At 41.2% G+C, this 16,158-nt stretch overlaps 1 protein-coding gene across 3 annotated transcripts in view; it reads right to left on the reverse strand.

Moving 5' to 3' along the window:
• LOC123956675 (membrane-associated guanylate kinase, WW and PDZ domain-containing protein 3) overlaps positions 1–16,158 on the reverse strand; it is a 123,321-nt gene that overhangs the window by 7,778 nt on the left and 99,385 nt on the right. For all 3 annotated transcript variants that reach the window (XM_046029036.1, XM_046029035.1, XM_046029038.1), the window contains exons 5-17: positions 15,963–16,131; positions 13,610–13,689; positions 12,711–12,768; positions 11,398–11,504; positions 6,822–7,013; positions 5,402–6,055; positions 3,526–3,557; positions 2,647–2,812; positions 2,435–2,529; positions 2,033–2,240; positions 1,268–1,450; positions 604–789; positions 122–218 (exon numbers count right to left, since the gene is read on the reverse strand). In XM_046029036.1, coding sequence (XP_045884992.1) covers positions 122–218; positions 604–789; positions 1,268–1,450; positions 2,033–2,240; positions 2,435–2,529; positions 2,647–2,812; positions 3,526–3,557; positions 5,402–6,055; positions 6,822–7,013; positions 11,398–11,504; positions 12,711–12,768; positions 13,610–13,689; positions 15,963–16,131 — 2,227 coding nt within the window. The remainder of the gene's footprint in view (positions 1–121; positions 219–603; positions 790–1,267; positions 1,451–2,032; positions 2,241–2,434; positions 2,530–2,646; positions 2,813–3,525; positions 3,558–5,401; positions 6,056–6,821; positions 7,014–11,397; positions 11,505–12,710; positions 12,769–13,609; positions 13,690–15,962; positions 16,132–16,158) is intronic.

The raw sequence follows: 16,158 nt of genomic DNA on the forward strand, positions 1-16,158 counted from the left end.
CAGCCGTGCACTGGGTCACTAGTAAGTGTAGAGTCAGAGTAGTCGGAGTATAGTTATAGAGCTGAAAGGCCCTTTTCGCCTGGTGACTGAAAGTTCTGTTTTGTATGTGAGTGATCCTTACCGTTCCTCCTGTAGTGCTGACCTTTGCCCCATGGCTCTGTGCTGAAGAGCTGGACTCTGTTTAGCTGAACTGGCTCCAGATGGCGGGCCCTTGTATTCTAAAATAAATTTTGATATTACAGTGATCAGTGTAAAAATGCCCATGTATAAAAATCATTCTACAAGAAATTTCATATTTATTTTAAGCTAAAAAAGTTAATCAGTTAATTCTCTTTAACAACCTGAATTTTTTTAGCCTTTATATATTAAGCATTATTATTAGACATAGACATTCAACTAAATGCACAAGCATTACAGTGACAATTTTTTATTTTCATTCATTCAGTTCTTTCAGAGGAAAAGGGGTGCATGGTTGATTGCTTTGACCACCTGGCTGCAAAACTAATTTTCCCCTTGCGGACAATAAAGTTTAAACATTGGATTGATCACAAGACCAAGATACTACTATAATAAATGCAGATGTGGGCACACAGAAATACTCACCATCCTCAGGAACCACAGTGAGGGTGACAACATTGCCGGCATCCTTGATAAGCTGAACAATGTCATTGTGAGAGAGCTCAATGATGGAGCGTCCGTTGACCGCTGAGATACGATCTCCGACGTGCAGCAGACCACAGCGGTCGGTGGGACTGCCTTCAATGATTCGGCCAATTTTGTGTGGAATAACTGAAATAGCAGATACGAAGAGAAATTAGACATTAAGACCCAGATAGAGTGACCATTGTATAAAGACCTCGAAATATATCTAGAAAGCCATCATTATGGTAACCCCATTGTCCAGCAAAATTGCTTTGTTCTGGTTTAACTAACATCCGTTTCATGTCTTGATTTTTGGATGCAAAGATTGACAGCATGTATCAGCTACAGAAGGGAAACACACCACTCCTTGCATTGGCGTTTATTCTGTCTCTTTAAATTGGATTATAGCGTTAAATACAAAGCAGCTAACAGAAATCCTCCTCCTTAGTGATACTTCAGAGTGTTCAAATCCACATGACTTTCTAGTTTATACCAAACAGCTACAAACTTTCTATATTATATCTTGCCATGAAACAAGAAAGAACCAAAACATTAAACTCTAACCCTTTTGAGACATTCTTTTCCATCTATAAATCTACTAGGATTTGAGAGACTAGACTCTCACCTCCATGCGGCGGTTTACTCTTAGAGGTGAGGATGACAAAGCCAAAGCCCTCAGTGTCTTTGCGGTGGAGTGTGATGTCAAAAGACTCGTGGTCCAGAGCGCTGGGCATGGGTAGGCGAGGTAGTTTGGGAGAACCGTTCATCAGCACTGGAGCCATTTCCTGAGCCTCTTCCTCTGTCGCGTCTGAAAGGATACAGATGCTAATGTATTTGTGTGTGTGTGTGCGCATTCCTGAGGGTTTTGTAACACAACGGGCTGGAGTTTGTGTGTTCATGTACAAGAAATATGCAAATAAAAGTAATAAAGTGGTGTCTTGTTGTAACCGAATATTAAAAACAAAATCACAGTGGAGCAGTATAATCTACAGAATATAGATGTTAACAGTGGTTGCAAGGCCTCTAATTCCCTAGATACATAGCTGAGGTGGCGATCCTCAAGATCATTACAAGAGTTCACTTGAAGTAAACAAACAGCATGCCCAGTGCTCAAACTGTTTTTGTTTCTGAGTTTTTGTGAGCTGTGCTCGTTTCTTTGGGCAGCTATGTGTGCTCAAGATAACTACATAATCTATTTTTAGCACATACATCTATTTCTAACCATCAAACTGCTCCTGTTTCTGTCAAAATATAAAATGAATCACCTCCTGTGTATCTCCTGTGTGTGGATTTTTCTCAGGACATTGGGCTTCTTAATATGAACGTGTCAGATTATTATTTAAGTAGATGCATCTACATTTTGTCCGGTGTTGTTCTGATTGTTACTCACCTCTGTAGATGACCTTCCTGCGTACAGTCAACATGACTTGACCATTACGGGCAGCATTAGTCATCAGATCCAGCACCTGCTTGTGCGAACGGCCTTTAACCATCACACCATCAATGCCAATAAGCTCATCTCCTGCTCTCAGACGACCATCCTGCTCGGCAGCTCCGTTGGGAACAATGGCCCCAATGTACACCTGTGGAAAGACATTCTGATATAGGGTTAGTATTATGAAAAACTGTCCTTTGAGGAAATAGAAATTCTAATAATTATTCCTCCTCCTTTATGAGAGCTAGAAAATTCTATAACTTTGGAGTTCTACATCAACAGCTTTTTTTACAAATCTTTATAGTATAATTGTTCGATTAAGATACTTAAAATATGGAGAATGTCATATATACTTACTGGCTGCTGTGGACCTTCTCCTCCCAGAACACGAAAGCCAAAGCCTGTTTCAATGTCTCTCTTTAGAAAAACATCTATGTCTTTGGTGTGAGGCTCTGTGGATGAGTAATAATTTATCACTATTGAGTAAGGCATCAAGATTTCATACTGACTTGGACATAAGTTTAAAACAACTTGATGAAACAACTGATGATGTGTTGGTCCACACTTACGTCTGCTTTCCAGCAGGGCTTTTGACTTCAGGTACATCTCTGTGGAGTCTCGTTTGGGGGAGTCGGTGGAGCGCAGGGTGCTTGTGTTGGAGTGGTAAGGCAGGGCCTGGGGGGCTGTGTCTGTGATACCGTCCAGAGTCTCTGTACTGGCCGTCATTTCCTGTCTCTGAAAAGAAAGAAATATGCCATCAACATATACACACGTATAAGTATTATCATTTACAACATAATTACAACTTTAATTTTAGAGTTTTATTAGATCACATTAGATCCTTTGCTATTCACCTATGACGGACATCACACATTTTATTGATAGTCTCTACAGCTCATTATCCCAGACAAGTGCCGGATCATCTAATGGTGATAAATTACCAAAAGCAATAAAGGTCACTTCACTGGCTCTCACATTCTTTCTTTCTTTCATTTTGATATAGACTGTTTTCACTTTGCATTCATCTGATTGTTTTGCAATGGAATTTGAATTTAATATAAAATCCACTGGAAAAACTAAAGATTTCTCTGTGGCTGTGACAGGCCTATTCAAGCAGAAAGGGCAACTTCTTTATCTAAAACTGTTGTATTAATAATACCACCATATCTAAAGAGGCTCATCCATGCTTCATTACCATTGCAATCCCCTGACAATAGCCCTAAGAATATGAATACTGAAAGGAAGTAATTAAGACCCTTTTTCAGAGCAAACAAAAGGAGGCGCCCAGAAACATAATCAATATTCAAATTTATTGCTATCATTTAATGCGATGCAACAGAGGCTTACTTGTTAAGCTAAAGGACAAAAAGCTTTGCAATTAAATTGAGGGATGAGTCCCCATGGGGAAACAAAAGTGAAGAAATAGGGAAATATATGTTTTTACTCACAGGCTTTAGACTCTTCACAGGGGATGTTTGACCTATGGAGAGACATAGATAGGAATTTGGTAAGAAATACAGATCTGCTTTAGAACAACGACAATCACTAAACCACCGTCCACCAGATGGCACTGCCTCTCTGACTGAGAAACAGTAGCAGTGAGCATAAAAATAAACCAAAGAGCTGCTCTAAACTTGAGAGGTGTACTCACTAAAGAATGCTCCATTAGGGAATATACATCCATGTGCGATTAAAGATACATAGGGAATTTAAAGGTAGTACATGTGCTGGAGTGCTGACTACATGGTGAAAGCCCAATGCAAGGCTAAGGAAGCAGGTGAGAGCGATGGAGATTCATGCGTGTAATTCAATGACTGATAATTCTCTTCGTTCTTTCTGTTCGCTGTACAGTACACCCACACGGTGCATTTCAAGCGCTCAGATTGTTCCCCACAGATCATCTCTTAAAGCCCCCTCCTCCCCTCCCCTCAACTCCCTACATTAACTGGATTAACAGACACTCCTCTGGAGCCTACAGCCCTGTGGGGCTAAACTAACACTTGGCTTGATGAGGGGTTAATGGAGCCTGATGTAAAAGGCAGCATTTTTCCGCTTCACTGTGAAATTCCCAGTCCAACATCACAGTCATCAAAGGCATGAAATAAGACAAGTGCGCTATGCGCTCACCTGAAACATACCACTCTTATCCTCCCATCTTTTCTCTAAGCCCTGTTCTTCTTCTGTTAACTGATGGCCACACATACACCTATCCCCACACACACACACACACACACACACACACACAAATGGACCCTCTTCCAAGCCAAAGGCCGTTGTCTAATAAGGGTTGAAGCTGGCATTAGCTCTTCAATTGGGGAGGCTTGGTAAGGCTGAGCCCAGCTCTGTTTTGACTGTGGGGCCATGCGAGAGTAGGATATGGTGATGGTGGCACAGCAGTGAGGAAGAGTAGTGTGGGTGTTTGGGAGAAGAGAGAGGAGGGTTGGGGCACAGCTATGGGGAGGAGGCTCCTTGGGACCTTCCCTCTATAGATATTTAGTCATGACTCTTTAAAGGGCCATGGATGTAGAGGCATGCAGAAATACCCTGCACTCTGCTGATGATCAAAGCCAATCCAGGGTTCATCAACTTAAGCAGTGAATCCCTGGGGCGACTGGAGATGATGTAGGAGACATATGAAGGGTGCCTACCCTTCACCCTCTCTCCCTTGGAATCAAGCAGAGCCCCACACTTATGTAATTCCCGCTTTAAGACTTGTAACAGACTGCATCACTCCTCAACGGGAGTCATCATAAACACAGGCGGGGCTGAGTGGAGACACACAGGGGGAGTGCTCGAGAACCGCTTCAGATGTACAGTTTGTAAATGTAAAAGTTATATGTGATCAAGAAATATTGTTCAGTCGGTTTGATCATTGTATGTAACAGCTACAGAGGTGTAAGAGGGTCTATTTAGCTAACAAGGCAGAAGTTTATGTTTGTGGTGACCATATTCAGACAGCAGACAGTGGCATCACCCAGGCATCTACAGAACAACAATGTGTCAGTCAATGCCCCCCAACCAGCTGCAACACCACCTCACCTCCTGTCAGTATCAGCACGCTGACCTCACCTCCCATTGGCACTGTTGAATGTTGTATTGACAGCAAATTACGTCATACACAAGAGGACATTGAAGCATTACATGAATAAAGGATGGATAGAAGGATAGGAGGAAGACACAGATTCACAGACAGAGAGAGAAACAACATGCCATTCAGTCTGCCAGTTAGATAGACAGACAGATTGATAGGATGACAGTAAGTGAGATAGTCAGATGGACATGGACAGACATATACAAATATGTAGTTTTCTTTCAATCTCTCACCTCCTCGCAGCACTAGGACGTTGACCTCGCTGCCCACTGGTAAGTCTTTGAGAATGTCCACCACTTGGGCATGGCTCAGCGTTTGGACATTTTGCCTGTTGATCTCCTTAATGACATCTCCTTTCTGCAGGCCACGGCACCACTGAGCATCCAGGATCATCTTCACCTTCTGGCCCAGCGGGCAGTCAGCAATGGCAAACCCGAATCCTCCGGGCCCCTTGACCAGCGGCACGCTCACCAGCTCTGGCTGCAGCATCCCTGTGGCCACCTCTCCCCTCTCCCCCTGCCTCCCGTTGGGCATGGCCGCCACGACGGGCCGACCACTGGCATCCGTAGTGACATAGTGGAGCTCCTGAGAGGAGCCATGGAGGACGTCGCCTTTCACGAGCAGCGGCTGTCCGTTGATGAGGGGCACAGCTGTCACCACCTCTCCACCGTGCAGGGCCTGCTGGGGCTGGGTGGCCGGTGGGGGTGGGGGAGGTGGAGGTGGAAGAGGGTCGTCGCTGTCTAGATCCACATCTGGAGGAAGTGGGTAACCACGGCAAAGAACCATGTCCACATACTGGTTGATGGGAATGGACTGGAACATCAGCACTACCTCTGGATGGGTTTTCCCCAGGACAGACGTTCCGTTAATCTCAACAATCACATCCCCTAAAACAGAGGGAGAAAAGAAAGCAAGTGACATGGGGAGTTTCTCTTCTGGAATTTAATCTAGACATCACTTCTCTACAATTCTTTGGAAAGCACTTACTCCTTCCTTTGTCAGATGGATCTTTCCTCTAAAATGTCCCTTTCCTCTTCACTGCTCTTTCATATTTTCATTTTGGCAGCTCCCTGCACCTCTTCCCTTCCCTTTTATCTTCAGTCTACCATTCATTCCTACTTTATTCCTGTCCCTCCTTCACTAGCCTCATTGTTGAACAGACCTGAACGGCACTCTCTGCCACAACTACACGGAGGGGAGACGGGTGTAGATTTCTGTCACATCGTAACCATCACACACTCACACATGCACAGAGCTCACAGCTGCTGGTACATGTAGACAGCCGCAAGGCAATGGCAAGATCAGAAACTTAACCACAAAGATGCTAGATGGTTTCACACCCACCATAATCAGACTGTCTGCTATAAAACTATGCCCTTGACAGAGCTAGAGTTGTAGTTATTGCTTTGTTGAACTCGTGGTACAGTGTTAGGTTAAGTGAACACTACAAAGGTAAAATGAATACCTCCAGGTGCATTGTAGTAGCGCAGATATTCTGAAATATCGTAGAAAATAGCAGTTATAAATTCATAGATCTTCCAGCCAGCTAAATGAGATTTTAGTGTTTATCTGAACAGGAGTGCCCTTTCTATCTTGTCCACTTCTGTGGTGACTCTTAAAATAGTGGGTGTGATTTACAGAGATTTTGCTCACCAGACGCCATCTTGTTGTCGTGGGCAGCAGGGCCATCGCTGAGCACGTTTTTCACCTGCAGAAACTCATCTGTGCGGTCACCTCCGATGATGGTGAATCCAAATCCCTGGGAGCTCTTCTTCAGCGCTGTGTGGTACAGCTCTCCCTTTAGTTGGCTGGGGTCTGCAGTGAAGCCAAATGTGCCTCCCTTACCTGCAAACAAAATGTACTTGTGAGCATGTGTGTGTATAAAATGGGGGTGGAGACGGAGGTGTACTATCAAAAGAAAGCTTAAGTGAATGACAAGATTTATCAAATGAAATCTCCAAAAAGAGCTCAACATCAAACAGAGCAACACTGATTAAGAAATTCATATCCCTTTTTAAAGACAGCAAAATTCTTCCATGTCTGCAATGAATGTCAATTATTCGCATTATGTGCTGAGGATCAACATAGTGATTAGTCACTTCTAATTAACAGACATGATGTACATGCCTAAACTAGATAAACCCATCAACAGGGACGTTTTGTAAACCCTACTGAGAAAGAAGCACAAACAGACAGATAAAACGAAATAAAATGTTAATGTTATGTGCTTCCTCCTATTACAAAACTACAGAGCAGAACAGTGATATATATAACCTGTGACAGGGTCCAATTTAGCACAATGTCCTCTTGTATCCCCGTCCTACTGCAGTCAGTGACTCAGAATAAAAGAGGTATGTCAGTGTAGACTTTTTATAACTTGAGTAAGGAACAACTTAAGGTCAGTGGCAACATCAATATGGACTAGCAGCTTGGCTGTGGCATACGCAATACACTAGATAACCAAGTGTCAGGGTCACACTGCATTAAACTGAGCAGCTTCCCTATCTGGCATTACTGTGGTATCAGCACTTTAGATCATGAACACACCATTTTTTCCTTGCTGCCTGATGGTCTCTGGCCTGTGCTTCATTTTAGCTTCGAACAAAACAGTAAAACTGAAGTCAGCCGTGGACAAATGATGCACATTCAAACAGCTGTGCTGTATATTGAGATGTGGTGATGTGGTATGCCAGAAATATTATTATACATTTAGAATGGTTAGTTTTTTTTAAAGAAAAAAAGAATCAGTTTCCATATACTTAATGTTGAATGAACTGCAGCAAAACAATCCTACCTGAAAGATAAACACGCAGTAAGAAACTTACTAGTATTTTTTTTACTTTACTTATCATATTTGTGTCTCAACAATAAATGTATTTTATTATTAAAATATGCCCAAGAATGTTCCTTATGTTTAAAAAAATATGATAACATGAAATTAACATTAGTTTAAATAATTTTTTCACAGTAATTCTGGTCATACATAACTAGTAGTTGACTTCTCTGACGAAAAAACAACACTGCTGAAAGAGAATTTCACAGGCACCATGCTAACTAAAATGTATTAAGACTAACCTCTCATTTAGAGTTTGTGAAAATATTCACCAACAATAGTTAAAGAATAAGGCTGACATTATCATATGTTTTTCTTATTGTCAACAAATTCCATTAAAAGACCAAAACCAACAGCAACTCTTCAGTCTGTCTTCCCAAGCCCATTCAATCCTACTGAAAATGCAGATCTGTCAAAGTCATAGTTTTATTTATGAAAGAGGAGAGAAGACAATTCCTAAAATAACCCGGCATTGTAGTCTTTAGCAAGAATTGCTCAAACAGGGGAAAAAGTGCATTTGTTGGGGACTATTTTCAGCCACAGTTGTTGCACTAGTGAGTATTTATGCCACTGTGTATGGGGGACCAACTCAAAATAAACTATAGTGCAAGTGTTCTTAATAATTAAGGAGCATGTCACCCAGTATAAAAATGTACTTTACTGATGTTTTTTTCAACAATGGAACCCTATGCCATAGAGGAATAAATGATTGTGTTATCTACACAAAATACTAGAATCAATTTATTGTTGGTTTAGATCTTTTAATGGCATTTGTTGACATTAAGAAAATAGAATATCACCAACCTTATCCTCTAAGGCAAGTAGTTCAGCATAGAGTAAAAGGATGAAAGCATGTGACACATGTCATAGGTTATGAATCATGCTTGAAAAGGTGCCCTTTGGCTAAATTTACACTTGTCACTTTTACGCGACTTTTGAGGTTTGCAGCTAAAATTGGATTGTAGAAGACTGCATCAATGTATGCCTCACCTGAAAACAACTGCTGTGTATGTAAATCTAAAGCTGCATTCTACCTCTTTATCTCTTTCTGCTGCACATGGTGATTGGACAGTGACTTCCAGTCACAATGTGCTCATTTCCATGTCTAGTTTTCAACAGCAGCTTCCTAGTTGGGCTAGAAGGTAGAAAGAGCACATTTTCCCTCCCATTCCCATCAGTTTTAAAAACACTAGAACTGTGGGCATGTGTGAAGAATTTAAATGCAGGCACTTCCACATTATCAAATGGTTCAGCAGTCATAAACATCCACTGCAGACATGAGCGCCTGTGAATGAGTGAAGTTATTACAGTGTGGACTCCAGATGTCCACATTATTGCATGGATCCAGCAAAGCTCGTTTACATAATTACATTCAAATTGCTTGATAAACTCAACATGGAATGTTTTTTCTTCTTCCCCCCACTGAGTGCTGAAATAAACATTTGACTGCACGTTTGTGTGTAAAGAAACAGACAGAGGTAATGGAGGGAGAATGAAACAGAGGGAGGAAGTGAGACCTGCGTGTGCGAGTCTGTACTTGTGTGGGAGAGTCCAAGGAAGATCTCTGTGCCAGTGTTTGTGGGCAGACTTTGAAAGCCAGAGGCAGACAAAACCATCAGATCCACCGCATCAAACAGCCATGGTTTTTGATTTCTCATGTGTGACTCAATTGCGTTGTAAGTCTCTAGTGACATTATTCAGCATAATTAGGAAGACATCTTTCTTACTACATCAATGGAGCAACAGCTGCTGCTATTTTCAACAATGCACCTGGAACAGCAGAATTTAAAACAACTGTCGTTGCAAGGCCAAGGGTTGACTAACAGGGAAAGTACCATGTATACAATGTAGACAACTTATCAGAGCAAAGCAGACATTGAAAACATGTGGACACAAAGCCTGCTATGTTGGCTGGCAGACAAGAACCACAGCAGAGTCTCTTTTGCAGGTTTAGCTTCAGCAACGCCTGTATATAAGTGTTAAAAGGGGGGCATTTTTGAATAAAAGCACTATAATGGAATATGTAACATCAAGAAAACGTAAAATGAAAATGATGAAATAACATTTAAAAACAATTTGATGAGATTTAATAATTTATTGGATTATTTCACCACAAATGGATTCATTTATACGGGTGCCTGTATTTATTTATATGCTTTTTTGTGTTTTAATAGTACTAATTCCCATGATAAAAAAACTCCCTTGGATTCTCAGTAAAAATCTGAATTGTAGCCTGAGGGGTAACCGTCGACTGATGATGCTTTGGTTTCATCATAGCATCCATCAGACAGCTCACTAAGTTGTGTAATCAGTAATCAGGAGTGAGATGGCGGTTTCCTCAGTCCCCACACACCTGAGCAGAGAAACGTCTGTTTATGCTTGGCCTCTCTGATGTGCTGTTCCACCAGCTGTTGCCACATGCGCCGCTAAAAGCCGGCCTCCTCCCCTGCATTCCCTCTCTAACTCCCTAAAACCTGGCCAGGGCTAGGAGCCTTTCTTTCTCCACTGCTACAGCACTCTATCTTTTAAATGTCCACTGTAATGAAAACATACTTCATAATGTATATTGCAGGATAAACATTTCTTGTCAACCTACATACTTACTGCAGCAATGTCCAAAACAAAACGCAAACCAGGGAAAAAAGGCTACTTGTGACAATCTATTATTGTTTGAGGCTTCTTGAAGGTCGACACGTTCAGCTTACCTTGCATTAAACAATGACGTTCCAGCTGCTTTCTATTCCCAGAAAACATATTTATCACATGACACTGGCTGTGATGAAAGGGTTGGCCTCTGTACAGAGCATAAGCCAAACTAATTAAACTACAATTATATTTTAGACATTTAGCTGATGCTCATGTCCAGAGTGATTTACAGTGAGTACAGAAATAGAATAAGCTCAGTGAAAATGTTGCACAACTCCAATAAAGCATGAACTCCTCAGTTTTTAAAAAAAAATATTATACATAATAGTGAAGTAATAAAACACTAGGTCAATTAATATGATCACAATAAGGGAAGAATGAGCATACAAAGAGCAGCAACAGAGAGATTAAGAACTTCTGGAATTTCTTGTGGTTTTGTTTTTACCCAGACAGACAATGACGTTAGAAAGTTGGTGGAAGTAATTATAGAACATGTTTTTGCATGTCTAAACCTGAGAGAGACGTTCAAATCCAGAAAACTGGCTGCAATAGCTCATGATGTTTTTAAAATTCTCTGTCCCATGTTAGAGCAGCAATGTGGCAGTTGCAGGTTTCCATGTGTGCTACATTAAATTCTGTGCATCCTTTGCTCCTCTGCAGTTATGGCACACTGAATTAATTTTTTTCTCTAAACAATCCAAATAGAGAGGAAGATGAAGAGGGGGACATGTTCTACAGTGCTGTTGTTACCTTGGGAAGGTGCTGCTGTGGCTTGTTGGATTGCAGCTGTCTCCTGGCTCAACTTCTTCTTTGCCTCAAGGACTGGGTTCTCGAACTGGGTTTTCTGGTTGATGTGGCTGCAACATAAACAGGCTCAGATTTAAGAGAAGAGACTTCTACACACACACACACACACACACACACACACACACACACACACACACACCTCTGACTTATTGAGCTCACTGCACCATTTTTCTGCAATAAATTATGTATGCACATTCCTATTAAAGGAACCATGATTTTCAAATAGGGGGATGTTATAGTGGCACCATTATAAATACATTCATAAACACAGCACACATATAGTAAATGCTGCCTAGGCTCTTCTTTATGTAAGGAAACTACTATGGCTTTTAGCAATTTAATATACTGTAGGAAATGAACCCCCCAACTGCCAGCAACATCCTGTTCCTCTACAACAAGGTAAACAGCCTGTTGTGCCCCTGGCATAAGAAGTACAACCATTGTTTCATAGTGAGCCCATTTCAAGCTAAAACACTGGAAGCTACAAGCTCCATCTATATGCCATTGACTCTCCTTGTCCAAACATTGCAAGTTTCTGTCTCATGTCACCTCTACCTAGGAGGGATCCTTCTGTAGCCTGAGCAATATAACAACGTGAGCGTTCCCATTTTCTTTTCATCACAACAGATTGCTACCTCTCCTTCCAGCCCCCACTCTACCCCCTCCATGCATTCTAGTTGAAAATCTCCCCACTTCTCTCTACTGCTGTTACAACGACTGTGTTCCACTGATTTCCTGCTGGGGTGGTGAGCACAAAAACACATTTTGCACACAGAAAAATATACAAACATTATGCAGAGACATAGACATACACAGACACACATTCTATACACATGCTTCTTACACAAACACTGGCAGAGCACAGTGAGAGCACAATCAGCGTTGTGTTCCCATACAGGTCACTGCAATGTTACCCGCAGAGTTTCATTTTGCCACCCACTGACAAACAATGGGAAAATCCTGATCAGAACCTTCAACTGTTCTCCTCATCTGAGATGAACAAAATGAGCCGTGTGCTGGATCCATTATTTATTATTATTATCCATTATTTTTAGACAGTATTGATTTATGCTGGTCCACTGCTAATGTACAGTAAGCAATGTAATATGCACTTGTGCTCCGATCACTCTGGTGAAATGCATTTGTGTGTTGTGTGCATCTGCAAGGAACAAGTGTGATATAACAATTTGCACCGCTTGTGATGGCAGTTGGACTGCTTCAAAATTACACGCATCAATAAATCAATAAAAACTTACTCAACGTAGTATGTGCCGTACTGTGGATCGTCAATTTCCTCCCAGCCGTAAGGTAACTCTGCAAAACGAAAATGGTGAGCATTGTGTTGTGGGAAGATGCAAATACGCAGCACACATAAAGATAACAGAGTGGAAGGAGGAAGAGGAAGAGCAGGCACAGTTTTTAGAGACAATCATCTGGGAGTTGTAACCCATTCAACATGGTTGTGAGATACAGCAGTAGTTACCAGTGTATTATTTTCCCTTGACTGGCACATTTAACATAAGAAAGTAGCCATGAAAATAGCCTATAATAATTTAGTGAACATTTCTGTGGTTTCAACAAGCAGGCCGGCTGGAATGGCTGATGTACGTCATGCCCTGATGAACATTTTAGGCAGAGGGAGAGAAGAGAGAGAGAGACTGAGAGAGAGAGAGAGAAAGAAAAGAGCTCTTCACGCAAGAGAGAGCTTGGAGTTGCTTTTCAAGAAGCAACATACCAACTGGCTTTCTGTCCGCCTGTAAAAATCCATTAAAACCCAGCTGGAAGGGTCCAACTCTTTCAGCCACGCCACTCTCTGTTTCTGCCTGCACTTAAGTCCACATTAGCATCCTGGAGATACCAAGGCTTGCTTGGAATTCCTTAAAGTAGAGCCCAGCTCTAGATTTCCAGTAAATGAGGCCACATGACAGGGATGCTTAGGGTTACTCTTATGTGTAGGTGACAAGTCATTTCAGAGAAAAGATACACATCTTCTCATATTTCACTATGGTTGGTTATTTGAAAAATGTGTTAAAGTGATGGATTATGTAATGTGGCATATACAATAGAGGTATGCCCTTATGTAAATACATGGTGCAGTAGTTCATGGAATGATTGAATGCTTGAGTAGATCAGCTGAGTAGTGCAGTCCACATACCTCCATCCTCACACTTCTCTGGGGGTTTTGCCTTCTTTGCCAAGCGGGGGTCTAACCATGTGGTCGTCTTAGTATTGTGACTGTGGAGCACAGAGAGCAGCCAGTAAATATCAACAATAAAGACCTGTGCCAGCAGAGAAATCGGTGCTGAGGCTCAAGTAGCCATCAAAAGGATGTGCCACAAAAGAAAAACGACCGTATTCTCCTGTGTAATATGCTCTCGTGCACAAGGGTTACTGGATTCATCAACAAACATCTGATCCATTGGTTTACATTCAGCTGTCGCATTATCATGTTCATGGTTAGGTGCCCTTTTCAGGGGGGGAGAAAAAACCCTCTGAATGTGAAACATGACAAACTCGTTTATCCTCAAATGTGTTAAACAACTGGGGTGTGTAATCAGGAGGAAAATCACAATGGTCTTTTAAAATCCTCAGAGACAAGTGGCTTAGAGCCAAATATGAATAAAACACACAGGCTTGGCCCCCCCCGCCCCCCCCCCCCCCCCCCCCCCCCCCCCCCCCCCCCCGCCAACACACACACGTACCCCCATACAGGCCTCTGAGAGAGGTTTTTGTAATTGACTGTTCTAAAATCAAAGTATTGATTGGTTAAGCAAAGAAGAATCTGTGTATTGTTCTTTCTTTCATATTCAATTGGGAATCCAAAATTGGAAAATGAAAAAACTTTTTGTTATTCATCCAACACAAAAAACTTTTACTTATACTTCAATTTTATGCTCAAGTAAAAAACAGGAAATAAAAAAATTTTTGATTTTGATATATTATGTAACCAGCAATTTACTGACTTCTTCGTGTCTTGAACTTGATAAACTTTCAGCAAATAGGCCTACCTGGGCGATAGAGGTACCCGATTTAAAAGGGTCAGTTTGCAGCATATACTGTAATTCACTGAATGTGTATAACTGGGATAGGAATGGGAATGCTTCAGAACTCTCCTGAGAATCCTGATTTTTAAGGTTTCTACAGTACTACAGTACTTCTAATAATACAGAGATGCAGTAGTTGTCAGTACATTGAATGGTACAAAGTAAAACATTAACTGTTAACAAATGTAAAACGGGGCTCATGTTGCTGCCCACAGTCTAACTCACTGTATCCATGGGGAGCGACATTATACTCCGTGTTTCTTGTAATAGTTTATCTGTTCACACAAGTGAAGACTTTTAATGTGCCATTTTTCCAAAATACGGAAAAAACCCCAACAAAAAACACTTGATGTTCAAGCTCATATTTATTACTTTAAATCAGGTAGCACCATCGCCCTATTGTATTTGCTGCAAAGGCTATCAAGTGCAACACACAAAGAAGTAAGGAACAAATTGGACAAATTCGGTCAGTGGCCTGTTTATTCATTTCCTATTTTTGACTTAAGCATAAAATGAATGTATGAAAAACAAGTCAGAAACTAACCCTAGTATTGGGCTGATTAAATACTTAGTGAACTGAGACATTTATCTGTGTTTAATTATGAATAAAGGGGATAGCAATAAATACAATGCTGTATGACATCAGATCTACAAACAAGACTTTCATTTTTAACATCACATCTTGCAACATTCCCTGCTGCAGTTGTAAGATGACATAATTAACAACAAGTAACAACATTAAATTGTAAGTTACCAAAGTTTCTAAATTTAAATTGTCATCATCCAGTATATAGACTGTACTACACCTGGTAGGCTACTCTCATAATTACCTGTAGCTTACTGTTACAGCTTTTTTATTCTATATTTTTCTTATTGCCATCAAATCCCATGAATAGAGCAGTAATTTGCATTTGTCGGGGACTATTTTTCTCTGCAGATTAATACTGTATTTATGGCAGCCGCCCAGTGTATTTAGGTCTCACACGTTCATGGTAATGAAGGAACTTTTTAACCATGCTGTGGCTCACTGATGTGTTTTTAACAGTTTCTGGCAACAGGCTACCAGTCTTTGGCCACAACATATAGACATAACAATAGAATCGATTCACTAAAATGCAAAATATATATAGTGCGTAAAGAAATGTAATAATAATTTTCATTATCAATGAATCTACTGATTATTTTAAAAAAATGTTTAGACCCTTAGTGTCTAAGGTGTCCTCTTTGAATAGCTTGTTTTGAACAGTTAAAAAACCCAAATGGACTTTGTTTATAACTGTAAACTATAATTATACAAGGTCTAGAAAAGCTGTAAAGCTTCATATTGGAAGAGGATGGACCTACAAATGGCTGCATTTTTATTTGATAAATTGCTGTAAAAATGCTTAGCTTTTTTTACTTGGTTGGGTAATCGTTTTAGCACTAAATGGTCGCAAGTTCCTATGAGGTGTGTCTTTCACTTACTCTATGAAGTAAACCATGCCAGTCTCAGTGTAAGCCATCTCCCAGTTAAGGGGCAGTGGCTCCAGGCTGTCATCGCGGGGAAGAGAGCTCCATGTGCGGAAGTCCATGGTGCTGCTGGACTGGGTGTAACTGGGCACCGCTTTCCTCCAGTCTGCCCCCTCTTTGTGCTCTGGGGGGGGGGGGGGGGGGGGGGGGG

Source organism: Micropterus dolomieu, linkage group LG18 (assembly GCF_021292245.1).
Source record: "Micropterus dolomieu isolate WLL.071019.BEF.003 ecotype Adirondacks linkage group LG18, ASM2129224v1, whole genome shotgun sequence".
Lineage (NCBI taxonomy): Eukaryota > Metazoa > Chordata > Actinopteri > Centrarchiformes > Centrarchidae > Micropterus > Micropterus dolomieu.